Source organism: Lissotriton helveticus, chromosome 3_1 (genome assembly GCF_964261635.1).
Source record: "Lissotriton helveticus chromosome 3_1, aLisHel1.1, whole genome shotgun sequence".
Taxonomy (NCBI): domain Eukaryota; kingdom Metazoa; phylum Chordata; class Amphibia; order Caudata; family Salamandridae; genus Lissotriton; species Lissotriton helveticus.
The window spans coordinates 320,078,192-320,106,115 of record NC_136061.1 but is presented as its reverse complement, the minus strand read 5'-3'; the positions used below and the strand labels follow the sequence as shown (position 1 = coordinate 320,106,115).

The following is a 27,924-nucleotide window of genomic DNA, read 5'->3' as shown; positions in this document are numbered from 1 at the left end:
GTGCCGGTATTTACCGCTGTTCATCTTTGTTTTTAGCATATATTTTGACCTAGGGAATGAGGTCCAAATGCAACAAGGAAATCAATAAATCATTTATTTTACTTCTGTAGTGAGTCTAGGCGCCCAATAGTGGCTTTTACTCGTGACTCATATGCAGGGCCAATGGAATTATGTGGCAGGAGAAGACCAAATTGTATGTCAGGGGTGACAATAATTATGCAACAGGAAAAGGCAAATTATGTGGCATAATCAGGCACATTTTGTATAGTATTACTTCATTATTTTGACATGTTTACACTTGTTAACACTGCCTGGGCATAGAGTGCATCTCATCAGCACCAGTTTAACAAACAAATATAGCAATAAGCAACAGATAGGTGTCCAGTTAATTTTTGCCAAGGGTCTTCAACTGCAAGGCAGCATGCTGCATTTATTGCAACTTTTGAACCGTTTGAGCTAAAAACTAGCTTTGGGTAACATCCACAGATTATGCAGCAGATGATGGATTATGTGGCAAATGCAACAAATCCATAGCCATGATGCCAAAAACTCTGCTGTCACACAATCACATAATTTCAGCGGCCCTGCTCATATGACGATTGAGGATGATGGATTAATAGAGATAGAGTCGCTCACTCCTCTCTCCCATTGGCTGATAATAGTTAATTTATCGCCATTCCTTCTTTTCCTGCTTGCGCTTCTGGGTGCCTTGCCTGGCCAGCTCACGCAAGTGCTCCCAATCACTCACCCGCCTGTTAAAACAATGCAGGGCGCCACCCCCCTTAAGGGCGTGGCGCCGTTAGTGGCAGCCAAAGGGCCGCCCAAGTAAGGATTCACTTCCGGGTCACACGACCCGGAAGTGAAAGTAAGGGGATTAGCGGAAATACGTTGTAGGGCCCCGGATACAGTTAGAGGGCGCGAGGCTTAAGAGCCAGCAACCATCTTAGTGACCCCCTCTTTCGTCTGCTGACCGCCCAGGAGTCGGACGTCGCAGAAGGAAATCAAGGACCATCGCGCGGATTGCTGGCTGGCGAAGGTCAATCCGACTCTGTGGTGCAGGTGAGTGGGCCTTGCAGTGTGTGTCCGTTTTGTGTTTTACGGCGTGTATGCTTGGCGCGTGAATGATAGCATGGGGGGCAGGGAATGCCTGTCGAGTATGCGAGCCGCCGTGTTGAGGGTCCGGTGCGCTGAGAGTGTTGAGTGCGTGGGGACGTGCCGGTGGAGAGCCCAGGGGCTGGGGAGCCGAGTTGAATAAAGAGGGGATCGGGGGTTGTGTGTATTAGGCCGGCACGAGCGGAAGAGGCGCGCCCCCCCTCCTTTACAGCTGATGAAATGAATTAGAGCGTGAACGCTCATAGAATGGCAAACAGCCTCACAATCGGTTGCTGCTCATGCAAACGCCTTCCCTCCCGGTGATTAAATAAGGTAGTGCTCACCATGAGTTAGGGGGTCCGGGCAGGCAGTGGGTTTAGAGCGGCATGCGCTAGCGGGCGAGACGCTCCTCCCTCTCCCCCGAGTTAAAGGAAAACTTAATTGGGCGCCCCTTTGGCGGCTACTAACGGCGCCACGCCCTTAGGGGGGGTGGCGCCCTGCATTGTACTGAACATTCAGATTGTGCACGTTTAAAAATGCCCCTCTAGCCACGTCTGAATCACCCTATGACCTCCAAGATACATTATTATTAAGGAACAGAATGGTACATATCTATATGCAAGTGCATATTGCGCAGGGGACCTAACCTATGTAGTGCTGAAGCAAGAGTTACACTGAGTTATCAGAAAAGTACGGCATCATTTTATGCTGAAGATTTTAAATAATTGTATTTGGTCCCATCATTTTAAACAACAATTCACAGGCATAAGCAAATTGAGAGATGGGAGCTAAATATACTGAATCATGAAATAACGAAAATACACTGAAACACAGAAACAGGGCATGGTTAAAAAGAAGGAATTAAGAGTGAAAGGGTAGCTGTTAAAATAATAAAGGGCCAACAAGATATTGACATAATAAAGGAACCGCCTCCTAGATACATGAGGTGGTGGGTTAATACTATGGTTAAATACATGCTTCGAACAGCCCGCTCTGTACAGTTAATTATAAGCAATGCATAAGCAACTTAAGGACATAATTGTATGTCATGGGCGAACTACCAGCGATAGCATATGTATGGGGTTTGTCAGTTCGGGGGCTAATCCAGAGGCACGTATGTCAATTAAGTGGTACTAACACAATTTTCTTCTAAGTGCAGAATGCCGCCAAAACGGCCAACGAACGGGAAAGGGGCCCCAGCCAAAAGAGATGACTACCTTGCGCTTACAGAGATCATGGAGTATACGAAAGAGAAAGGCGTGGACTGGGCTCTGAAGACTATGAGAGATGGGGCTAGAGCGGACGAGAAAGCTCAAGAGGAAAGAGGGAGAGGCAAGAGAACGCGGCGTACGCCGGAAAGGTTTAAAGAGGCGTTGAAAGACAAGCGGCCCAGGGCAGCCGAGCCCCAACCAGCATCACCAGGTGAGAAGGAGGTGCTAGAGACAATAGATTTGAGCCCGGACACGAATAAGGGCAATGATGCTCCTGAGGGAAACCGCGTTATTTCTAATGCAGCGCAATTAGGTGGGGCGCCCGTCGCTACTGCGGAGGCGCCCTGCTCTCAGGTTACTTTACCGCCAGTAGTTGCGCAACCGGGTAGCGGAGTGGCGCAAGTTTGGGTGCAATCTGGAGGAGTAGCGCAATTACCGGGGATGCAGTTATATAATTCACATGGTCAGGCAATCAGTAATGGCCCTGTAAACACGATGATCCCCAGCACAGCATACCCGGGAAGTGGGGGGCCTTTAACGATGAGCGCCTACCCGAATGTGGGGTGTCTACCACAGACTCCAACAGCAAACACCGCCGTTAATTTAGTTGGGCCATCTAGTACACAGATGCAAGGGGGGGCTGGGGTGCAGACGGCAGGTCACCCAATGTTAGCATACAGCCCGTTAATGTTCGGTTCCGCATCGCTGACCTTATCGCCTTCTACGAGGATCACCTGGCACGTACCCACAGACATTAAGGAAAAGATACTTAAGGGCGAATACGTGGATGTGTTTGATCTTATTAATGCAGGGGTGGGCTCAGGTAAAGCCAGAGGAGGTAAGGAAGGCGAATATAACCAAAAAAAGGTGTGGGTAGACTGGTCCATGAAGAATTGAATCACGGGATTTGCCATTTATGCCGCAATTATGCTGGAGAAATACCGGGTTGGGCCCTCAAATGATGAGTTACATATCCTTGATACATGGGGCGGCAGCGGAGTTCCCAGGCGGGGGATGGTTAAAGTATGATAACAAGTTCAGACAAATAAAGGCAGTACACCCGGGGATAGCATGGGATCAACGGGAGATCAATCTATGGCACACCGTTTTTTATTCTTCCCCTTCAACGTCCAAGACCAGTTCCCCTGCTCAGAGCCAGTCCTTTCGGAGCGACAAGGGGGCTGGAGATATTAAACAGGCCTGCTGGCAGTTTAACAAAAATGAGTGCACCAGGGGGATCTCGTGTAGGTTTAAGCATTGCTGTTCATACTGTGGGGGAAGATCTCACCCGGAAATCAGATGTTTCAAGAAATCAGGAAACCCAAGAGAGCAGTCGGCTCATACCACTCCAAAAGGGAAGCCATCTAAAGCATCTGACAAGCCTCCCAACTCCCATTAAAAGACATGTTTTGACACACCTTCTCAGCAAGTATGACAAACTAGAGGAGGCTCAGTTCCTGCTTAATGGTTTTACATTAGGTTTCCGTATCCCGTCCTCAGCTACCCCCACCAGCGTCCCTCCTCGCAACCAGAGTTCGGTGCTCCAGAATATGGAAGCAGCGCAAAATAAGATCATGAAGGAAGTTGCTTTGGGGCGGGTCGCTGTTCCATTCAAAAAGCTCCCTAACCCTGATCTGGTCTGCTCACCCCTGGGTTTAGTTCCTAAAAAAGAGGAGGGTAAATTCCGCCTTATACATAATCTATCAAGCCCCCCAGGGTTATCTGTCAATGACAAATTGGATCCAGATCTCTGCACAGTGCGCTATACGACGTTCGACACAGCAATCGAAAAACTGCAGGCTTTGGGTCAAGGAGCTTTAATGGCCAAGTCCGATATCGAGTCTGCGTTTAGGCTACTCCCGGTTCACCCGGAGGACACCAAGTTCTTGGGCTTCACTTTCAAAGAGAATTATTTCATAGATCTGTGCATGCCCATGGGATGCTCTATTGCTTGTGCAATTTTTGAGACTTTTGCCAGGTTCTTAGAATGGGCGGTGGAACAATTCCTGACCTCAGACAAATCCCATGCAGTTGTACACTATTTGGATGATTTTCTATTTCTGGGTCCTAAGGGTTCACAGTCATGCAGGAAGGCCCTGCTGGGCTTCCAGCACTTGGCGGAAGCCCTCGGGGTACCATTAGCTGCCGAGAAAACAGAAGGCCCTACTACACGCTTGACATTTCTGGGCATCGAAATCGATACCAGGGAAGGCGTGTGCAGGTTACCCATGTCAAAAGTGGCTGCCTTCAAGGCTGCGATTGATGACTGCTTAAAAGCAAAGAAAGTTACATTACACCAGCTGCAAGTCTTGGTAGGGCAACTGAACTTCGCCTTGAGGGTCATACCAATGGGCAGGGCATTCTCCAGGAGTATAGCAAGGGCAATGTCGGGGCTTCGTGCAAAGCACCATAGAGTTAGACTCTCAGCTGACGTGAGGAAGGACTTGATGATGTGGAAGTGTTTCTTGCAGGATTTCAATGGCTCGGTGTTATGGCGGACAGCGAGCACCTCAAATGCGGAGCTTGAATTGTTCACTGATGCAGCAGGGAGTGTTGGTTTTGGGGCAATTTTGGGTCCTAAGTGGTGCATGCAGTATTGGCCAGAAGAATGGGCACAACAGGGTCTGATGCGCAACGTCACTTTCCTAGAACTGTTTCCCATAGTGGTGGCTATACATTTGTGGGGTGATACGCTCGCAAACAGACACATTGTATTCTGGTCATACAGCATGTCAGTAGTGATGGTGATCAATAACCAGAGAGCAACTTGCTCATGGGTGCTACGTCTACTAAAGGAACTAGTTCTGCAATGTCTGCGTCACAATGTGCATTTCACTGCAAGGCATGTCCCTGGGGTTGAGAACCAAGCTGCTGACGCTTTATCTCGTTTTAAGTTGACAGAATTCCGTGCACATTGGCCACAGGCAGAGAAGACAATGACAACATTCCCAGCGGAGCTATGGAAGTTTGGTGCCCCACAGCCTCCGAGTTGATATCTGCATCCTTGGCCCCCAAGACTAAGAGTATGTATCAGAAGTCGTGGGAATGTTATCAGTTATACTTAAGGGGAGCGGGCCGAGTGAATGCCTTTGTACCCCTGAGCGTATTAGGCTTTATAGTACATCAGAAGGGGAGTGGGAAATCAGTGGCATTGATGAAGAGACAACTGTCAGCATTGGCATTCTATGCGGGCTTGAAAGGGGATACAGATCCAACGACGGATCAGAGGGTGAGGAGAGCTGTGAAGGGATGGGAGCGCTTAACACCGGGTGTGAAGGACTCGAGAAGGCCTATAGATGTGGGTAAGTTGGTGAAGATCTTAGAGACACTGCCGCTAGTTTGCTTTTCCCCTTACGAAACTCAACTATTTAGGGTGGCGTACGTGTTAGCTTTTTGTGGAGCTCTTCGGATTTCGGAGTCGCTCCCGGCCTTAAAGGCCGATAGGGATGGAGGTATAAGGTGTACAGACATAATCGAGTCAGAATATGTCCTGAGAGTCAGGGTACGAAGGTCTAAAACGGACCCGTTAGGCAAGGGGACTTGGCTACAATTAGGCAGGGTAGCGGGGGAATCTTACTGCCCAGTTAGGCTGATGAGGGAGTTCATGCAAACCAGGCCTCAGGGGGGCTATGACAGAGTGTTGCTCCACAGGAATGGCTTACCCCTCACCAGATTTCAGTTCACAAGGGTAGTAAAAATGACCTTGTCAAAGATGGGTGTTGACTCGGCCGACTTCACATCTCATTCCTTTCGTATCGGTGCAGCAACAACAGCCGCAGGCCTGGGTTTGCCGGAACAGACTATCATGAGATTAGGACGTTGGAAGTCAACATGCTATGAACATTATGTGCGCCCGCAATTAGTATGAAAGTCACCCTCATAACCTCCCCCTCCTTACTTTCAAAGGCTGTTCTCACCATTTCTTTGGATATTTACTCTAGGTGCTACCTCTCAAAGAACCCAAATATGTTGGTGCGGCCACTCCTTTATTCGCAGGGCGGGGTTGATCTTCAAGGAAACGCTCGATAGGAGGGCGCACATGGCGCAAGGATGGGACCATCATTGGGTAGGAATAGGTGGTCAGCACTTAGCTGACGTCCCGAATGATTTGAGGGCAGCTTTGGGCAGAGGCATGCCCTATCCCGATGTATTCGTGTTGCACTGTGGAGGCAACGACATGATTCCGGCTGGAAGGAGAGGGGTGAAAGAGTTTTTGTTCACGACGCTGGCAGCAGTCAGAAATATTTTGCCAAAGGCCATCCTATTATGGTCTGAAGTCATTCCGAGGCAGACATGGTCGCGTGGCGCACCCTCGAAGGCAGTGAATAAATCAGTCAAAAGGTTGAACCAGTCAGTGGCCGAAATACTTCAGAAGTCTAGCATTCAAACCATTCGTCACAAGCTAATGCAAACGACCAGGCCGGAGCTATATGCGGCGGACGGAGTGCACCTATCTGAGGCGGGCACTGAAATCTTTATACAAACAGTCTTAGGAGCCATTTCCGAAGCTCTGGAGTGCAGGGGGGGAGGACAAGTCCGCCAGTAAGCGCCTCGCCCTGTGGCGGGGTCCTGGACAAGAATATCACGGGAACTTCTTTGGGCAGTGCCAGTTTTACCTCAGAACAGGTTTAAATCATCATGGGCTCCAGGCTGGCGGGAGAGTTGGGGCTGACCTGCTGGTGGCCCTGGCTTCTCCAGCCCTACCCTGGAAGCCGCTGGTTGCCACAAGTGGTGGCAGATTATTCACCTGCGGCTCTGTTGACCGGAAAGGGGTTAACTTAAGGAGAGCAGGCTAACTTGGTTGTGGCCTGCTGGCGCAACCCGAGGGTCAACCAAAAGCCCATTGGAGAACGGGCTGTAAAAGAGTGAATATGTATATAAGTGTGAGTATCTTAATACTGTGATGTGAAAATCATTTTGACTTTAAATAAAGAAATGGAGGTCAATGAAGTAATTGACCTGTTAACTTGTCTTAATAAATATGCACGCTGCAGAAAATCAAGCGAGGCTCAGGTGTTTGATTTGTGAAGGGGCCGCCTTAATGTGTTGGGGGAGTGTGCACTTTGTATGCCATCTATGCAGGGCGCCACCCCCCTTAAGGGCGTGGCACCGTTAGTGGCAGCCAAAGGGCCGCCCAAGTAAGGATTCACTTCCGGGTCACACGACCCGGAAGTGAAAGTAAGGGGATTAGCGGAAATACGTTGTAGGGCCCCGGATACAGTTAGAGGGCGCGAGGCTTAAAAGCCAGCGACCATCTTAGTGACCCCCTCTTTCGTCTGCTGACCGCCCAGGAGTCGGACGTCGCAGAAGGAAATCACCCACCCACCCATCCCAAAAGTAAGGCTTCAGACAGGGGCGATAGCGGGGTCCTGGACAAGAATATCACGGGAACTTCTTTGGGCAGTGCCAGTTTTACCTCATAACAGGTTTAAATCATCATGGGCTCCAGGCTGGCGGGAGAGTTGGGGCTGACCTGCTGGTGGCCCTGGCTTCTCCAGTCCTACCCTGGAAGCCGCTGGTTGCCACAAGTGGTGGCAGATTATTCACCTGCGGCTCTGTTGACCGGAAAGGGGTTAACTTAAGGAGAGCAGGCTAACTTGGTTGTGGTCTGCTGGCGCAACCCGAGGGTCAACCAAAAGCCCATTGGAGAACGGGCTGTAAAAGAGTGAATATGTATATAAGTGTGAGTATCTTAATACTGTGATGTGAAAATCATTTTGACTTTAAATAAAGAAATGGAGGTCAATGAAGTAATTGACCTGTTAACTTGCCTTAATAAATATGCACACTGCAGAAATGCAAGCGAGGCTCAGGTGTTTGATTTGTGAAGGGGCCGCCTTAATGTGTTGGGGGAGTGTGCACTTTGTATGCCATCTATGCACCAGTGACCAGGGAACGTACTGTACGGCACGTAATGTGAAACTAACAACCAGACGCACTACACAACACTGAAATGCCCCCTGCTCAGTGCTTAATTTCAGCCAGTGGTTTCCAGTGCTTGCGACCAGCACTTATGTGCCGGCACTGGGACTTAATTGCCGGAACCTACAGTTGTTTCTTAAATCAATATACATTAAAACAACTAATGCCTGCCACCAAGCCATTCTTAAAGATTTGGCAGCCTCGAACAGTTTGAATTGTCACACTTGCAGCAGTGTGTTGGTTAATAGTTGTGTTAGATCAGAGGCCATGTGTGGTTTAAACTGTGGTGGCCTCCTGAGAGGTATCCGGCACTTATTTTTTAACACATTAAGCACTGACACTGCTTAGACTGAGTGCAACCCAGTGCCATCCGTCACCCATGCCCAATGCCACTATTTTTTTTTTAACTCCTGTTTATTAACAAAAGTTGTACACCACATTACATGTAGCACATTATCATACAGTTGGTAGGCATGGCTCGGCGAAACAACAAGATTCATATACCACCAAAAGATACAGTGGGTGATACAGCACTTTCTATACCCAAAACCTGAATCGTGTCGTGTCCTGAAGCGACAGGGAAGGATGAGCATTAGTTCTCAGGGCGACACATGGGCTTCCCCTATATATATTCCATTTTCCGCAAATCTTTTCCCACTTTCGGGGGCAGCGCCTTCTCTGACTTCTCTGCTACCACGCATCTATCCATGTCTCTCTTACAGTTTCCAAGAGACGGGCGGGTTCTGCCCCCCACAGTTGTGTGTTATTGCATTTGGCTACTATCATGCCTAATGTGACCCAGGTTTGCTCAGCTCACGACAGACCAGTGGCTTCCCAGAAATTAAGGAGGCACCATTTGGTCGATATGGACATGGTCGCCCCTGTGACCTCACTCAGACACAAAACCACTGCTTCCCAAAAGGTTTGGACATTTGGGCATCCCCACAGGATATGAAAAAACATACCCACTTGCTGACATTGTCTAAGACACACTGCATCCAACCTTTCAACCATTTTTACCAGTGTGGTACAGGACATCTAGACCCAATGCAGTATTTTGAGGGGTAAACGTTGTTTACAACGCGGTGTTTATCCCGCATGACCTTTACCACGCTGCCATTACAACGCAAGTTGTTACTACGACTTGCGCTGGATGGCGCTGTTGGTAAAGGAATATTGTAATTTTATATTCCAACACCTTCCCTACTGTTACGTGGGCTGGTGTTGGAATAGAAAATTATAATAATCCTCAATCCGCGCCCTCCAACGTTGTAACGACTTGCGATGTAAAGTACCGCGATCAAAATGATCGCGTTGTACTATCATACATCCATTTTGAGGTGCACTAGCCGAAAGCGAACCGCACAGCAACCTCCCATGGTGAAGCCAAGATTTCAGACCAGTCTTCCTCCTGCAAATCTCCGAAATCCAATGTCACCATTATTACAGGGTCGATGCTGCCTAGTGCCGCACAACTCCAGTCCTATGCCAATGGGTGTCACCACAATGACGCTGCTGGCCCCAGCGATGACCTGAGACATGGTGCAACAATATTAAAGCATAAATCCCATTGATGGTTCACTCTACGATTGTCCTTTCAGATCTTCAGGGCCCGGTTTACTCTCTAACAATCAGCCACTGACTGATTACTACAATGTATGGAGCATAAGGTTTTGATGACCATCTCACTTGTCTAACAGTGACAAGAAGCTCCAAAAGGAAGGTATTACTTTTTCAGTTATCCCTTTCTGCACTGACTCACTCATCCAACCATCTAATCACTTATCCACTGTGGTATTGGGTTATTCGATGTGTGTCACATGAGGCATGTGGAATGTGTGTGGGGAAAATGTTGAGGGTGGGATTTGGGAGTAGATGGTTGGGTAGAGTGATAAAGGCTAATGTCTCGGGTGCCGCTTATGCTTACTACCAATTACATTTAATTATTAACGACTTACCATCTGAAGACTTCTTCTTTTCCACATCCACCTACCGATTCACGCATCCATATGCTCTTTTTCATTCATTCATCAAACCATTAACTTGTTGTCACATTCAAACTCCCTCTTCCACACATACAAAACGTGTGATATTATGGAATTTTTTTTAATGTTTATTTAACTCTTTCATACCATGCATGCACTGTTAACTCAGTCTGATAGTCCCATGCAAAAGTTCCAAAATGAAAAGACACCGCTAAGATGTGCTGCTGTGTGGGGTCACTATATCTCCTAAGGGCTACTTGAGACCTCATTTGGGGTAGGTTGAATTGTATCATTTTTTGGGCACACTGAGCATATCTGGTAAGGATTCCACACAATGTTCCAGCCCCCCAACCCCACCTTCACTGTTCCATACTGTACATAGCGAAAGGGCCATAAATACACCTCTGCTCGTCTCCCTCCCTCCAATGTGCCTACAGCAAATAAAGACAGTCTGCCGTCTGTGAGGCTTATGTTTTGCAAAATATCACATTTTGGTCACTTGGAGCGTCACAAAGATTATTAAACATACCTGATTTTGCAAATACTTTGTTTGCAGCGCGAACAAAAAGTTTGCCTGTAGAAAGAAAGGAGTGCAAATGTTAACTTGTTTTATTTCAAGCTCTGCAAAGGCGGCGCCCAGATGTGGCTTTCGACAATTAGAAAATGTAATGCCATAGAATGATTAATACTGTAAGGTTTTCGAGCAGGTTTCTTAAATACATACTAATTAATGAATTGTTAAAGCACTTCTACAGGTGATTGCATTCACGATTTAAGTCTATAAATGTTTAATAACTATTGTTTAGTAAAATTGTGTGAAGCTGAATTTTACCAAAACGTCAACCGGCGGGTATTACAAAGGACAGCAGTAGTTAGCTGTTAGACCTGCCGGCCTTAGGGTAGTCTTCCCCCAAACGTTTTGCCTTTCTCCTCCATTTTTGCTGGCGTTGGGACTGTGTTCTCTTTACCACTGCTAAATGGTGCTAAAGATCATGTGCTCACGCCTTAAAGCATGGTAATATTGGCTTATCCCCAATTGGCATATTTAATTTACTTATGTCACTTGTAAAGTGGTACTACATGTACTCAGGGTCTGTAAATTCATTTATTTATATAAAATAATTATAAAACACATCATCACCAAAATTTGGCATTAAGGTGCTGATAGCCTCAAACTGGGGAAAAAGCTGCGCGATAAAGAAGTAAATACCAAAAATGAACAAGGGAGAAGCCAGGTTTTTAGAGCTCTTCTAAAGTGCAAGAGATTGGGTGAGACTCTAAGGGGGTTATTACGAGTCTGGCGGTCCGGGGACCCCCAGAATCTCTGGGCCGCGGTTGTGGATGCGTTCCAAACGTGTTATTATGACCCACCACAACCATCAGAGATCCCTGGTGGTGGTGCAGCGGTGTTGAGGCCGCAATATGCTTGGCGTGCTGCTGTGACCACGCCAAGTATATTACGAGTTTCCTCACCGCCACACTTTTCATTGTGGTACGTACGCCATGAAAAGTGTGGTGGTGAGGAAATTAAGGGGCCTTACAGGGCCCACTGGTGCCTCACCCCATATGGATGCATACAGGGGGACACAACATTTGCCCCTGTGTGTGAATGCGTACCAGTACCTGCACGGCATGGACTGCAGCAGCCCATGCCGAGCAGGTACTGATTTTGGCATTCCCATTGCGGTGAATATTTCATAGGCACTGCCGTGGGAACGCGAAAGAACAGCCAGTGAGACAGGGAAAAACTACTAATGTCTCGGGTGGTTCAAGCATGGGTTTGGAAGTATGGGATTGGAGCGGTCCGGCACTGCCTAACTCATAATAAGGCCCTAAGAAAAGGAGGAAGCTGGTTCCAAAGGCGGGCTACTCTCACAGTAAAGGTGCATCTACCTAGTCTTATCTTCATATATTTAGTGATACAAATGAGGTTAGCCGAAGAAGAATAAAGGCATCTCCCCATAGAACGTCTTTGAAACCGATTTTGGAGGGGGATAGGGACCATAACATGAAGAGCATTGTAGTGTCCTGCTGGACAAGTTTTAGTGTCTCAACAGGTCCTTGTTTTACCAGCCACTCCTTGGAGGGCTAGCCCCACACACACACCTCAAACCCATCCACCACAGGCATCCCAAGTGACGTGGGCCTGTTAATAAATGGGCCAGAGTGCTCGTTGCCAGTTAATAAGCATGACCACTGTGTCAGTGTCAGTTATTTCTGTGGTATGTGGGCCTAGGGTCCATGACGTTACAGAGCATTAGAAACAATACATAGAGATTTAAAACCTATTCTCTGTTTTACTGGCAACCAGTGAAGCTCCTTTATTGCATCTGATGCAGACTATCTTCTAGGCTTATCCAGAGCCAGTATGGCTGCTGCAGTTTAAACTTTGTATAGCCAATTTATCAAAAATTCTGGGGCTCTGAGTAGGAGGCCATTGCAATAATCTAGCCTATTCAAAATCACACTGCAGACAATCAGGTTTTAGCATTTGCCAGGAGCATGGGAAGATGTTGTCATAAGACCTGAAGCTGGGAAAAACAGGTTCCGCTATTTTATTAACATGACCTTCAAGAGACAATTTGTTGTTGAATGTACGGAGGGAGTCCGAGGGAAGTAACTCATCCTTAGCTGACAGTGGCCAGAAATGTTATTTTATTAGCTGAACAACAGAAGAGATCAATTTTGTCTCCATTTAATTTTAGGGAATTGATATTCAACCAAGCAACAATGTAATTTATGCATTTATGAAAGACATTTACCACTATTTGATGGTCACTATCCAGTGACAAAATAAGCTGGGTGTCATGATCATAAAGTACTAATCTAAGATTATGAGACTTAAAGAGAGTCAATAAAGGCCTCATGTATAGATTAAACAAAACTGGACTGAGAGCTGACCCTTGGAGGACTCCATCTTTAATTTCCCTGAAAGCAGAGTGAAAGAGAGGGAGAGCAATGGTCTGGCAATGCTGCGGTATATAGGAGTGCACCCAGTTCAGTGCTGTGCCACTTACTCCGGCCGCAGCGAGTCTGTGCAGGAGATTTTTATGATTTACAGTGTCGAAAGTGGCAGAAGGATTGAGTAGGATCACTATCGCTGACTGGCTGGTATCGACTACCATCTGGAGCTCATCCATGGCAGTAAGTAGGCCTGATTCTGTACCAAGGCCAGGACTGAACCCATATTGCTCCTTCTCAAGGAGGGTATAATAAAAAGTTAATTTTTTACTAACATGGCATTCCAGTAATTTTATCGAGGAAAGAAAGAGTGAAATAGACCTGTATTTGCTAAGAACCTACGGGTCCAGATAGGATTTTTTCAAAATATGGGAGAGAATAGCTTTTTTCCAGGTTTATATTACCATGCCAGAGTCCATCTCAATATCTTAAGAGCATTGAATGCTATTAGTGTGCATGAAGCACTTATTGTGCCACCCACTAAAGTAGCCCTTTAAGCATGTCTCAGGCCTGCCATTGCAGCCTGTGTATGCAGTTTTAAACTACCATTTCGACCTGACAAAAGTAACATTTTGCCAGGTCCAAACCTTCCTTTTCAATACACATAAGTCTTCCCTAGGGTAGGCCCTGGGTAGCTCAGATAGCAGGGAACAGTGTATTTAAAAAGTAGGACATGTAGTTTTAAGTTTTACATGTCCTGGTAGTGAAAAACTCTTAACTTAGTTTTGCACCAATGCAAGGCATGCCTCTCCCATAGAAAAACATTGGAGGTACCTTATTAATAAGCTATAATTTCCAAATGGAAGTAGGTATCCAGTTCACATTGGGTGTCTTTGGAATTGTAATGAAAAATCCTCATTCATGGTAAAGTCAGATTGTGCCATTTTCAGAAATGTGCCATGTTCATGTCTTAGCCATTTACTACCTGTAGCCTGTCTCTGGGTCACATAACTGAATGTAGCTGACAGTTGGGCTTTGTGTATTTCTACTAGGCAGCCACACACAATAGAGTTTACGTGTGTCTGGATGATCCATCACTGGAAGGATGGGAGTGCAGAACTGGACTCATTCTCACTTACACTTTAATAGGCTGTGTACTGTCTCCATACAAAGGTCTGCATATCTCTTGTAGTTAACACGGAGCCAGTACAGGGAAGACATGATGCCTAGGGACTTTCAAGGAAAACCTTTAAAGCTACTCCCACCTTCCAGAGGAAGGGCATCAAGTATAAATACTGTACCCCAGACACCACCTCATCAGAACATTTCTAGACCTCTGCAATCCAGAGCAGAACCGACACATCACTTCTGCAGCGAGTGTTCTCCTGACACTAAGGACTCTGCGTCAACCTCACAGCGAGCATTGGAAATGCCGCCTGCGTGAAGCTTTCCCGAGGCAGGCCCTCACAGCTCCCATTGACAGCAGTCTCGACAACAATGCAGCATCTTGCAGCGCAGCTTCACTGCGCCTCAGAACCGACACATTGCCTTGGCTGCGCAATGTATCCTCGGCGCGGGGGACTCCCAATACACAGCAAATCAGGATTTAATGTACACTTGTTCAGCAGCCTAACTGGGACCCTGTAGCCGGCCTGCCCTCCATCGTGGCCGTCTTAACTTTTGGCTTTCTCCCAGTCCATCATTACCACATATCCACATTTTGCGCTTTTGCTTTTTGGCGTTATTGTCACTAAAATATGTGAACCAAATCTACATATATCCAGTTCTACTGATTGGATTTTTGCCTTTTTGGTCTTGTTTTATTTATTAAACATTACTCTGTTTTTCTAAACTAGTTTGGGATCCTCTGCCAAGAAGAAGGACTGCTGTGCTGCTGAAAAGGCTGCCACTCTGATGGACTGCTGATTTGTAGGAACTGTTGACCTGCTGCCTGCTGTCTTCTTGCCTGAGTGAGAAGGACTGGGCCTGCATCTGTTAAACCCAGAACTCCAAAGTGACTCCAAGGGATCATTGTCTGGCCTCCTGACTGGAGGCTCAGGGACAGAAGACTCAAACGACCTTAAACCCAGCCCCTGGTCTCTCTCACCAACAATCCCTATCCTGCAAGTGGTGCCACCCCAGTCCTGGACCCTTGGTAGTGGACAGAAGTTGTTCTGCAAGCCAATCTGTGGATCCAGCAGAACCAATATATCTCTACTGCTCCGCTGTGCAATCCAGAGCAGAACCGACACATCACCTCTGCAGCGAGTGTTCTCCTGACACTAAGGACTCTGCATCAACCTCACAGCGAGCATTGGAAATGCCGCATGCGTGAAGCTTTCCCGAGGCAGGCCCTCACAGCTCCCATTGACAGCAGCCTCGACAACAATGCAGCATCTCGCAGCGCAGCTTCACTGCTCCTCAGAACCGACACATTGCCTTGGCTGCGCAATGTATCCTTGGCATGGGGGCCTCCCAATACACAGCAAATCAGGATTTATGGTACACTTGTTCAGCAGGCCTACCTGGGACCCTGAAGCCGGCCTGCCCTCCATCGTGGCCGACCTTAACTTTTGACTTTCTCCCAGTCCGTCATGACCACATATCCCCCAGTTTGGGCTTTTGCTTTTTGGCGTTATTGTCACTAAAATATGTGAACCAAACCTACATATATCCAGTTCTACTGATTGGATTTGTGACTTTTTGGTCTTGTTTTATTTATTAAACATTACTTTGTTTTTCTAAACTAGTTTGGGATCCTCTGCCAAGAAGAAGGACTGCTGTGCTGCTGAAAAGGCTGCCACTCTTTTATTATGTTTTATTAAACATTACTCTATGTTTCTAAACTAGTTTGGGATCCTTTGGTGGTATGTTTTCACTGTATTACTATTTGAAGTGTTGTACAAATACTTTACACATTGCCTCTGAGGTAATCCTGACTGCTGTGTGCCAAGCTAACTGAGGATTGTGCACATGTTAATTTAGGGTTTGTTGTGACTTCACCCCGAGAAGAACTGTGGTTGCTGCTTGAGAAGGGTTTCTAACCCCCACCCCCAACTATTTGGCCAATTTCTTATATTAGTTTATTAGATAGATCACCTGAAGTAGAGAATGAGGTGTGTGGATAGCCTCAAGGCAGATTTGGATTCTGGCAGCACCTACTCACTTGCAGTTAACAAAATGTTGACCATTGACTTGGGGAATAATAATGCCTGTTATTTAAGTGCAAAGTGGCAATAATCACTTAAATATTACGCTGTCCTGCTTCAGACATATTGTAATGTCATGTAATCATGGTGTTGTCTCCATATTTAGGGCCCGATGTAGGTCACCAAATACCGGTCGGTAACAGCCAAATTCGGCCGTTACCGATCGGTATTTGGTGATTGAGATGTAGGGGCCAATATTTTACACAATCGGTAAATTTACCGACTCGGTAAATTTACCGATTCTGTAAAATACCGAATCAGTAATTTTACCGATTCGGTAAATTCCAGATGTAGGTAGCACTGTTTACAGTGCTACAGGCCTTCAGAATTCGGTATTTTACCACCCAATCCTATTGGGTGGTAAAATACCGAATACAGGTGTGCATGCACATCTGTGCATGGACACCTGTGCCATGTGGCACACAGACATGCCCTTAGGGCATGTCTGTGTGCCACATGGCACACATGCCTGTACTTGGGGTGCTAGAGGGTGTCAAAGTGACACCCCCTGCACCCTTGCAGGATTCGGTATTCACCGAATCGGTAAATACCGATTCGGTATTTCCCATTGATTCCTATGGGCTTCAGGCCCATAGGAATCAATGGGAAATAGCGATTCGGTATTTACAGATTCGGTAAATACCGACTCGTACAGATTCGGTAATTTTTTACCTACATCTGCCTGCTTCAGATTTACCGACTCTTAAATACCGAATCGGTATGATTCGGTATTTAAGAGTCGGTAAATCTGAATTACCTACATCGGGCCCTAAGAGTTATCCCAAGGAGCTATTTTAAATCATTAAGTGTTGGACATCTTCAGAATACACCCAGACACTCTACAAAAAGGTAAGCAATTCATATTTGATCATTTAAAACAATGTGCCTTTAGTAATAAGTATGATTGAAACACATAATATGTATCCAATTGCATTTTGAGACTAAGGGCCTGTTTATGGTTGGGTCAGAGTTTCCTGACCCCTGTGCAGAGGGGTCAGAATTCCGAGTGGTGTGGAATCTACTGCACCTTGAAATTACCAGTTATGATAAGTCCTCACCCTTTGTGAAAGTTTGGCAATCCAAGCATGTCTAAATCTAAAAGGTAAAAAGTATACAGTATTTACTAGGATGTGGAATTTAGTCTGTTATGCACCAAAATCTGCATATTATTCCCTAAATAGTCTTACCTGCTAAAATCGAACCAAGCTACCCGAAGGTTGAGCACATGTTGATTTAGGGTTGCTTGTGACTTCACTCTGAGAAGAATTGTGGTTGCTTCTTGAGAAGGGGTTCACCCCCCTCAACCAGTCACCCAATTCCTTACACTGATGTTCAGTGAGGATTTAGACTTGTGTTGGTGCAGTGACATACAATAATGTTGCGTTACACTACCACCCCACATAAATAATTTAAGACCATTTGAAGCTTTTTAAATCCCCCTTGATTCACTACTTTTCTTTTTCCAAATGTATTCTCTTTGCTACCCGACTGTCTGTAACCATGCCTGCAGTGATGAAGTTCAAGTTGGCCAATTTGGAAAATTACACTTCTGCAAAGAAAGTGGACTCCCCACTGTTAGACCTGGCACCATTGGCGTGGGTCTCCCTTCCATTTTTGAGGTTGCCTCATGTGTTTTTCTGGTGTTAGATGCTTTGGGCACTGTGCCACTGCTGTCCAGTGCCACAGTGCGAGTGCTCCCTACTGTAAATTGAAGTATTGATTAGTGGTTCCATGATTGGATATTTGGTTTACTTGTCAGACCCTAGTACAAGTGCACTGAGTGTGCCCAGTGCATGTAAATCCAAATGCTGCTAGTGGTCTTGCTGCACTGGTTGTGCCACCCACAGAAGCGGCCTTGTAAAATCTGTCTAAGGTCTGCCATTGCAGAGTCATGCTGACTGGGCAAGTGCACCCACTTGCCAGCCCTAAACCTTCCATTTTCTTCATATTAGTCACCCCTATGGAAGGTCCAAGGGCAGGGTGCATTCTAAGCATAAGGTAGGACAAGCCCTGATGTGTGCGGCATGTCCTGATAGTGAATTACAGCCATCTTCGTTTTTCATTATTGCAAGGCTACCTGTTCTCCATAGGCTAGAATGGGCTGCGGGATTGTTACATGTTTATAATCCTAGCAGACTCAGGGAACATAGTAGAAATTCGAGTTTTGTATGCCTGGAGTTTTGTATGCCTGGATCTTTTAGTAAAGTTTATTTTTATATTCTGTGTTTGCAAATACCACTTTTAGAAAGTAAGTATTTGCTTACCTAACCATTTGAGCCCGCCTCTGCTAGGTTGGGTATTCCTTGTCTGGGTTTGTGTGTGACAGGACTGGGGAATTCCAGGAGACAGGCTGGGGCTACCCGGTGGTGAATAGGGAAATCTGCATCTAAGATGGGAGGGAGGAGTTGCACCTGGGACCTGAATAGGGCTGGGCCTTCCCTTCACAATGCTGGTTCCACCCCCTGTGGTGTGTCTGATGTCTCTGCCCAGCACACTGAAAGAAGAGAAGGTAGACTGTCAACAGAGTGCTCCTGGACCGTACTTGCCTCCACAATGCTGGCTCCACCTCCTGTGGGGCATCTGATGTGCCTACCCTGTGCTGTGAAAGGAAAGGAGAAATCTGGTAAACAGAGTGCTTCGGAACTGGGTCGAACTGGGCACAGGCCCCTCTCCCCTCAGAGAACAAAGGATTTTGGGGAATAAGTATTGGGACCCTGAGTCCATGAAATTAGATCACTCCTGGAACTGACAAGACAAAACCTCTGCTGAGGAGAAGGAACCTGAAGAAACTGACGAGAGACTATTCCCAAGCTGAAGTGCTGCTTGGGGGATTGGCCTGCAGTCGTTGCCTGAACTGCCTAGAGAGGAGGAATCACTTTGTGGACTTTACCTTTATTTTCAACTTGTGCAAAAGATCTCCAAGGGCTTGGAAGAGAGCTTGCCCCCTGACCGAATTCCTAGGACCCGTGGACTTCACCAGCCTTTGTGAATTGCTGCTGGAAACAAGTGGCTACAGAGGTAGGGAGCTGTGACCGACTCTCCCGACCTGCCCGGTGTCCTGTTGGCACCACACTGAGCAACGTCCGCCTCGAACAACGCAAGCTCTGCGCTCACTGATGCCGTCAACGAGCCGTAGCCTGCACCGCGACTGGAAGGACACCACAACGTGCAACACCTCGCTACACTGAATCAAATTGGTCTGACCAACGCGGTCACTGCTGCTGACTTCGAGTCCTGAGACCGCACCGGAGTTGGGCAACGCCCGACTTGCACCGCTGTCCGGACTGATCGACACCAGCTCCCGAACTCCGGCACGATCGCCGCACCATAAAGCTGGAAACACTGCAACGAGCAACGTCTGCCCTGAACAACGCAAGCTCTGAGCTCACCGAGGTCTTTAACGAGCCGTAGCCTGACTGCGACGGAAGGGATACCGTGAACTTCAACTCTTTCTTTTTGTACACCGCGACGATCCCCGGAACCGGCTCGCACATCCGTGCCGGCCGCCCCAAGGAAAAGGTACTGTGTTTGAGTCTGTCGACATTTGAGTGGGCCCGGACCGCCGTGGTCCACTGGATTTGTTAGACTCCGTTATTTCAACACGCTGTAGCCGGACGAGGCTTTTTAACCAGAACTTTTGAAATGTAATAGTACTGTGGATTATTTTTGTCGTTTATTGGTCTTGAAAGAATTCTATATAAAGTATACGTATTTTTTATATAAAACCTTGTGTGGAGTCCATTTGTAGTGTTGTCACTGGGTTACTGTATGTGGTCACAACTGCTTAACCTACATCGCCTCTGAAATAAGCCTTGACTGCTCGTGGCACGCAACCTTGAGGGTGAGCAGGGGTTATTTTAAGAGGGTAATTCCCTTGCCCTGACTAGAGGAGAGGGTCCCTGCTTGTCAAAAGTACCTACCTGTGCCAACCAGAGATCCCTGATTTTAACACCCACCATAAGAGTACCATGACTTTAGAGCTGCAGAAACCTCTGATGGCCTGGTGGGAGGTTCATCCGTCACTAACAGCCACAGAGGAGCGCGATGATGAGGATGTTCTGGATGAGCAAGATCAGGATCTGGACATCAGCACTGAAATACAGCCTTCAGTGGAGGAGGATGACCCAACTCCTGAGTTAGAACTTCCTGCCAGAGCAGGAAATAGTGTCTCCTCACATAGCCGGTCCCCAGGGGAACTAGTGGACAAGAAGGCAGTGAAGGAGTACAGGATACAGATGGCCCAAGTCAAAATAGAAAAGTGGAAGTTGGCCCATGAGAGGAGCCTTAAGCAGTTGGAACTCAAAGCCAAGCAGGCAGATGCTATCAGCAACAGTGGCAGCATACACTCAATGCCTGAAGGGGACAAGAAGGGACACACACACAAAGATCTGGTGCCCAACTTAGTGGTGGGATATGACATTGATAACTGGTTTTCAGCTTATGAGGTGAGCCTGAAAGTGCATATGACACCAGAGGAGCACTTGGTAGAGTGATCTGTGGAAGCATATGCCTCCAGTGGGTAGGGACAAGATTCTGACCCTAGAAGTAGAGGACCAAATCAGAAACACCCCCATGAAAGTCATCCTTCTCACTAAATTTGGGCTGACCCTTGAAAAGTATAACCAGAAGTTCCGGGACAGCGGCAAACTCCCCATTCAGTCGTGGATAGATTTCTTGGGTTGTTCTTACAATGCACTCAATGGCTGAGTGAGGCGTAGCAAAGTTATGATTACAATGGGATGTTCAACTTGATTCTCAGGGAGCTCATTCACAATACTTGCTTTATGGAACTGAGCCAGGAACTATTGGACAGCAACCTATCTGACCCCAAGGAAGCTTTATGAGGACGCGGACCACTGGGTCAGCAGTAGAGTGTCCATATAGGCATCTGGGGGAACTCCCAAAAGGTTGGTCACAAGTCCCACCAGAAGAAAGAAGGGAGAGAAAAACTTGAAGGTCAGGAGTTCTCAAAAGGCCCCCAAAATAATTCCCAAAGGAAGAATGGCAACCAGTCCCAATCGGAATCAATGAAAAAGGGATTCTCTAATACATTCTCTAATAAATAGACACAGAGGTTTGTGCCCCAATTCACAGTGTTACAAATATGGGCACTCCAGGGGAGACACCAATGGTACCAAGAGGGCTCAGCCCCCCCCCCCCGGCAGGCAGACATCGGGGTTGGAGAGTGTAGCACTTGGGGAGGATATGATGCCCGTTAGCTTTGGGGAACAAACATAGGTGACCCTAGTGCCTTTGAAGGATAAGGAGATGGTATGAAAAGCTCATATGCCTGCAAATACTTCGAAGTATAGGGAGTGGGTCACTATCAATGGGCAATGGGTGGAGGCTCTTAGGGACACCAGAGCCTGTATGACGACGTTAAGATGTCAGCTGGTATCCTAAGAGCAGGTCCTACCTAACATATTCCACCAAGTCATAGCCGCATTCAACCGTGAGAGTCATCCACTGGTGCTCTTGGTGGGGGTACATCTCAGGTTCTCTAAAAGTAGCTGTGAGCCGTGCCATGCCTGTACATTGTCTTTTAGGCAACGACCTGGAGCACATTATCTGGAGGGATGTACAGCTAAGGTAACACTTGGAGATGTTGGGATTGCCTGAATGGGTCACTATGACCCCAAGGCCCATGGCTGCCCAGAAAGGGAGTCAAGGGTGTCTGGAACCTGGATAAATGGCCCAGGCATCTGCCAAAAAGAGTAAGGACAAAGAGCATGGAAAACCAGTCCCTTAAGTTCCCAGAGGTCAGGTTTAGGGGCAACTGAGTATTTACCTCCAGATCCGCTCAAAACCTTAAAAACTGCATGCAAGCAGTCTTGTCATGGATGGTACAAAACTATATAAAATTGAATGGCGAGAAGACGGAGGTTCTGATTTTTCAGGACAAGCTAGATACCTGGTCAGGGGAGTGGTGGCCCGACTCCCTGGGCTCTTGCCCAATTCCCGTCTCCCATGGCAAAAACTTGGGAATTGTGGTTGACAACTCTCTTTCTTTGAATCTGCAGGTTTATAGGACAGTGGCTCCCTGCTTTGGGCTAATTAGGCTCATAAGGAAAATTTCACAGTTCCTCTCATTTGCTGCACGAAAGAAAGTTGTTTTGTTGCACTAATACTGTCCAGATTGGACTATTGTAATGCCCTTTATCTGAGCATTAACAAAGGACAGCTGCGTCGCCTGCAGCTGGTGCAAAACGCCGCTGCAAGGCTGGTGATGGACCTGCCTAAACACCACTCAGTCTCGGCTTCCCTTCTCTCACTGCACTGGCTTCCCATGGATTGCAGAATTATGTTTAAAACCCTCTGTCTCACTCACAAAGCCTAGTATGGCCTGTGCCCGGTTGGCATTAAGGCCTTATTTCAACATTCTGCTCCCAGGAGCAATCTCAGGTCAGCAAGCAAAAAGCTCCTCATTGTCCCTAGGTTTAAAAGGATAAGATGGGGCCGGAGAGCCTTTTCAACTGCTGCTGCAAACCTGTGGAATTCTCTCCCTGACAAAATTTCAGGGCAACGATCACATACACTCTTTCCAAAGACTTTGAAGACCTGGCTGTTCCCCGAGATGCTGGTTTGAGTGCGACTTCGTCCGTTTGCATATTGTTCTGTATTAAGCGCCTTGATGCCCGTGGGCTAAGTTAGTGTTTTAAAAGTCGTATATTCATTCATTCATCCTACCAGTGAGGACATTGTCACCCTGGGTTACCTGCCTGAGCTTGCAGGATGGCAAGTTGAGGGTGGGACCAACAGAGAGGATTCTGCAAGGCGCAGGAGGAGTGCTCTGCTCTAGATGGTGTGAGGTGGCAAACTGAGGCCCAGGCAGCAGGTGATCAACTTATCTACTGGGAGAATGGCATCCTAGACAGTGAGCCTAAGGCTCATGGACCAGGAGCAGCCATGTGCGGCTATTTCCCCAGTATTACACTGACATTCCTCTGAGGTCGCTGACTGCACCTGAAGGGGGCAGGGCTCTGATGAGTATTTCTACTCCTGTGGGGTTCCCCAAAGAGGTAGTGTATGACAGAGGCACTAAATTCATGTCAGCGTACATGAAGTGCATGTGGGAAGAGTGTGGTGTGTCTTATAGGTTCTCCACACCATACCACTCTCAAACAAATGGGCTTGTGGAGAGATTCAACAAGACTTCTAAAGGAATGATAATGGGCCTACCGGAGCCCATGATGCGTAAGTGGGACATCCTCATACCATACATTCTGTTTGTACGTAGGGAGGTACCCCAGAATGGGTTGGGATTAGCCCCTGCAAACTTCTCTTTGGCTACCCTGTTAGGGGACCTCTCAGTCCTGATAGAGAGGGGTAGGAGCAAGCCTCAGGAAACCCCCTCAGGATGTAGTCAGCTACATGCTGGCACTCTGCAAAGAAGTATGTGATATATCAAGGACCCCCTGGTAAGGATAAAGTTCCTGGGTCAGGGAAATTAGTTCAATGCGAAAGTATTAACCCAGGCCAAATTACAAGACAAACACTGGCTATTTAAAGACAAAAATTATGCAAAAAAGTTTTTATGAACTATAACACAAAAAAATATACTGTTGTAAAAAGTTTTTTTTAATTATATTGATAAAAATAGATTAAACACATACATCATGTATACAAGATAAATTGATACAATAAAAAAGTTTTTTTGTTAATGATAAAAATGAAACATTTGTTTTAAAAAAGGCTCGAGAGAGAGTTCTATATATTGTATTAGCGTGGCTGTAGTCTGTCAACGCGTTTCGACACGTCGTAGTGTCTTCCTCAGGACAATATTTTTTGCAGCCAAATTTTCTAAAAAGAACAAAACATCTTTAGCTTTTCTCAACATATCGTACATTGTGTTATAGTGCATTATTCTCTTATATTTTATATAAAAAATGAACTTTTTCTTTAATTTCAGGTATTCTTTTTTTAGCCAGGTACAAAAGTCAGATCAATGATTTTTCCACTGAAGATAGCCAAAAGAGCGTTCCTGACAGGAGTCTAAGAACCCAATCCCTATAGTTAAGCTTGGCATCAGAAAGCGGTTATACATATATCTAAATCATTTTTTCAATACATCTGATAAAGGCAGTTAAGCACATGTTTAGTTGGTAAATAACGTGTAGATGCAGATAGTAACATTTTAAGGCTTTCCATCATAATCAGGCTTTCTATCATGTTCAAATGCAAATAGTCATATCTTTGGATTTTTACACCATACTTAAAAAAAGAGAGAGAGAAAAAAGTAATAGAAAGAAGTAAAGTTGTTAGAGGTATAAAACCATGTTTCTATTTCTTGTAACTGGTGTATCTCCTAAGGATGGTCTGCTTACGAGTTTACATATTCCCTAATATCTATTGTAAAAACATTCTACATTTATTAATTTGTAAAATATTATTAATAGAAACTACCTATTTTGTATCTGCTTCCGGTAGATACTTTTTCCGTTCAGTATAAATTTAAAAAGTAACTCACCATTATATATAGGATGACCTCTAATTTACTTAGATAGCTGTAATTTCTGCGATATCAGGTTAAAAAACAGTCGATATTCATCAAGCCTGAAAGGTCATAGTGAAACAACAATTGGATATTATTTGTTTACTCATGATTGTTCTTTTTTTCCAATCGCTTGTTAATACATATTAGTATCATGATCCTAACTTTCATTGACTACTTTGTTTCCATATTCTTTTTTTATTACAACCAGTCATCCTTTGTTCTATTACTTTTTATTTTATCACCTAATGAGATTGGAAGCATTTTTTACCTGGAGTGGCTTCTTATATGCCATTCAGTCTTCACAATAACCACGAAGAATGAGGCACCTCAAAAGACTCTTTGTTTCGGTATGTGAAATCTACAAAAACAAAATTGTATCTGTAGCTATTCCATCATGTAGCTATATACTACTCCAAAGTGGAATTCCTAATTTGCATAAACGCGATGTAATATTTGCATATTCACGCGTTACCTTTTTTTGAAGATTTCACTGCTCACTTCTCATTCTTCGTTTCAGAGATATATAACCATTTTTTTCTTTTAAAACCAAAGTTCTATAATAGAAGAAATATTGGAACATGGAGTCAGTGTTTAGAATAAACGTTATCAAATAGAGTTTTGAAGATTAAATTCCTGGTTTCTTATCGACACGAATGATGTTTTAGCTTTGAGGTCGTGTAAAATGCTGATACTGGAGGAAACGCTCAGGACGTCATGATAAGTCTGGATGTTACCCCTTACACCTAGACCATAAAAACCGATGTTTACAGTCTTTTAGTTTAAAGATATTTATTTAAATGGTTTTGCGTGGAAAAAAGCAGGGTGTCTTCTTACCTTTTGGAATTACGCTATATTATTTTTTCGCCTCCTTTGTCGTTTGGTATATGAATCTTTTCTAGAATACGCCACTTCAGTTCCTCGGGGGCGTGTCTATGTTCCACAAAATGATTTACCAGTGACAGCGCCACTGGTAAATAAGGAAAAAGAGGGAGGTATTTTGGATCTTTACCCTTGGCACTTTTGAACATAGTTTGAACCAAGATTTGCCCTGGGAAAATGCCATAACTTAAAAAATAAATAACTGTATAGCAAGTCTAAAGTGTAAGAACTGTGTAGCAAGTCTAAATCATAGACAGGAACTTGTAAGCAAGACAAAAGAAACATAAGAGAATACATTTAGATATAATATATTCTACATGAATACAATGCAGACTAAAAATGTAAATTGTGTATAAATCTAAAGCAATATTTTTTTGTCTGTAAACCATGAGTATGAGAAATCTATGTATTGGTTTGTAAACAATGATGGAATAGCTACAGATACAATTTTGTTTTTGTAGATTTCACATACCGAAACAAAGAGTCTTTTGAGGTGCCTCATTCTTCGTGGTTATTGTGAAGACTGAATGGCATATAAGAAGCCACTCCAGGTAAAAAATGCTTCCAATCTCATTAGGTGATAAAATAAAAAGTAATAGAACAAAGGATAACTGGTTGTAATAAAAAAAGAATATGGAAACAAAGTAGTCAATGAAAGTTAGGATCATGATACTAATATGTATTAACAAGCGATTGGAAAAAAAGAACAATCATGAGTAAACAAATAATATCCAATTGTTTTTTCACTATGACCTTTCAGGCTTGATGAATATCGACTGTTTTTTAACCTGATATCGCAGAAATTACAGCTATCTAAGTAAATTAGAGGTCATCCTATATATAATGGTGAGTTACTTTTTAAATTTATACTGAACGGAAAAAGTATCTACCGGAAGCAGATACAAAATAGGTTGTTTCTATTAATAATATTTTACAAATTAATAAATGTAGAATGTTTTTACAATAGATATTAGGGAATATGTAAACTTGTAAGCAGACCATCCTTAGGAGATACACCAGTTACAAGAAATAGAAACATGGTTTTATACCTCTAACAACTTTACTTCTTTCTATTACTTTTTTCTCTCTCTCTTTTTTTAAGTATGGTGTAAAAATCCAAAGATATGACTATTTGCATTTGAACATGATAGAAAGCCTGATTATGATGGAAAGCCTTAAAATGTTACTATCTGCATCTACACGTTATTTACCAACTAAACATGTGCTTAACTGCCTTTATCAGATGTATTGAAAAAATGTTTTAGATATATGTATAACCGCTTTCTGATGCCAAGCTTAACTATAGAGATTGGGTTCTTAGACTCCTGTCAGGAACGCTCTTTTGGCTATCTTCAGTGGAAAAATCATTGATCTGACTTTTGTACCTGGCTAAAAAAAGAATACCTGAAATTAAAGAAAAAGTTCATTTTTTATATAAAATATAAGAGAATAATGCACTATAACACAATGTACGATATGTTGAGAAAAGCTAAAGATGTTTTGTTCTTTTTAGAAAATTTGGCTGCAAAAAATATTGTCCTGAGGAAGACACTACGACGTGTCGAAACGCGTTGACAGACTACAGCCACGCTAATACAATAAATAGAACTCTCTCTCGAGCCTTTTTTAAAACAAATGTTTCATTTTTATCATTAACAAAAAAACTTTTTTATTGTATCAATTTATCTTGTATACATGATGTATGTGTTTAATCTATTTTTATCAATATAATTAAAAAAAACTTTTTACAACAGTATATTTTTTTGTGTTATAGTTCATAAAAACTTTTTTGCATAATTTTTGTCTTTAAATAGCCAGTGTTTGTCTTGTAATTTGGCCTGGGTTGATACTTTCGCATTGAACTAATTACTCTGCAAAGAAGTTTCATCACTTCTTGAAAAATGCCAAAAGCAATCTTAAGTGAAGAAGTCATGATACTCTGGTAGAGTTTCAACCTGGCCAGTAGGCGTAGATTATGGAGCGTGTGGTGCCCAGAGCTCTCCAGGATCACTGGACAAGCCCATATGAGGTGAATGAGTGGATGGGGGAGCCCCCCTACCTGGTGGATCTCAAGACTCCTAGAAACCCTTAAAGGGTACTCCACATGAACCACCCCAACCACATTTTGAGAGGTTAGAGGTCAACATGCTCCAGGAGACCAATGAAGTGATGGAAGAGGAGAGTAGCCCTCTCCCTGACCTCCTATCTGCCCAAGAACACGATGGGTCACT

General features: G+C 45.0%; 2 protein-coding genes across 8 annotated transcripts in view; one reads left to right on the top strand and one right to left on the bottom strand.

The window, feature by feature from the left end:
- The window catches only part of LOC144822412 (multidrug and toxin extrusion protein 1-like), an 887,289-nt gene that overhangs the window by 389,779 nt on the left and 469,586 nt on the right, over positions 1–27,924 (bottom strand). For all 6 annotated transcript variants that reach the window (XM_078679893.1, XM_078679892.1, XM_078679891.1 and 3 more), the window contains one exon: positions 10,740–10,784. In XM_078679893.1, the coding sequence (XP_078536019.1) occupies positions 10,740–10,784 (45 nt within the window). The remainder of the gene's footprint in view (positions 1–10,739; positions 10,785–27,924) is intronic.
- LOC144822414 (uncharacterized) lies at positions 913–15,960 on the top strand. Of its 2 annotated transcripts, XM_078679898.1 has the most exons (4): positions 913–1,059; positions 2,252–2,514; positions 5,198–5,326; positions 14,968–15,960. In XM_078679898.1, exons 2-4 carry the CDS (start codon positions 2,253–2,255, stop codon positions 15,024–15,026), a joined length of 450 nt encoding a protein of 149 aa, XP_078536024.1. In that variant the 5' UTR covers positions 913–1,059; position 2,252; the 3' UTR covers positions 15,027–15,960. The 2 variants fall into 2 exon arrangements, 1 of the variants encoding a protein (XP_078536024.1); XR_013608616.1 differs by lacking the exon at positions 5,198–5,326.

What these genes read in the sequence shown, in the direction of transcription:
- LOC144822414 (XM_078679898.1), top strand. Translation starts at nt 2,253, where the DNA reads ATGCCGCCAAAACGGCCAACGAACGGGAAAGGGGCCCCAGCCAAAAGA. An exon ending in GCCCCAACCAGCATCACCAG is followed by an intron (nt 2,515 to 5,197) that starts GTGAGAAGGAGG and finishes TCTCGTTTTAAG; the next exon opens with TTGACAGAATTCCGTGCACA. An exon ending in CTTGGCCCCCAAGACTAAGA is followed by an intron (nt 5,327 to 14,967) that starts GTATGTATCAGA and finishes TTTCTAAACTAG; the next exon opens with TTTGGGATCCTCTGCCAAGA.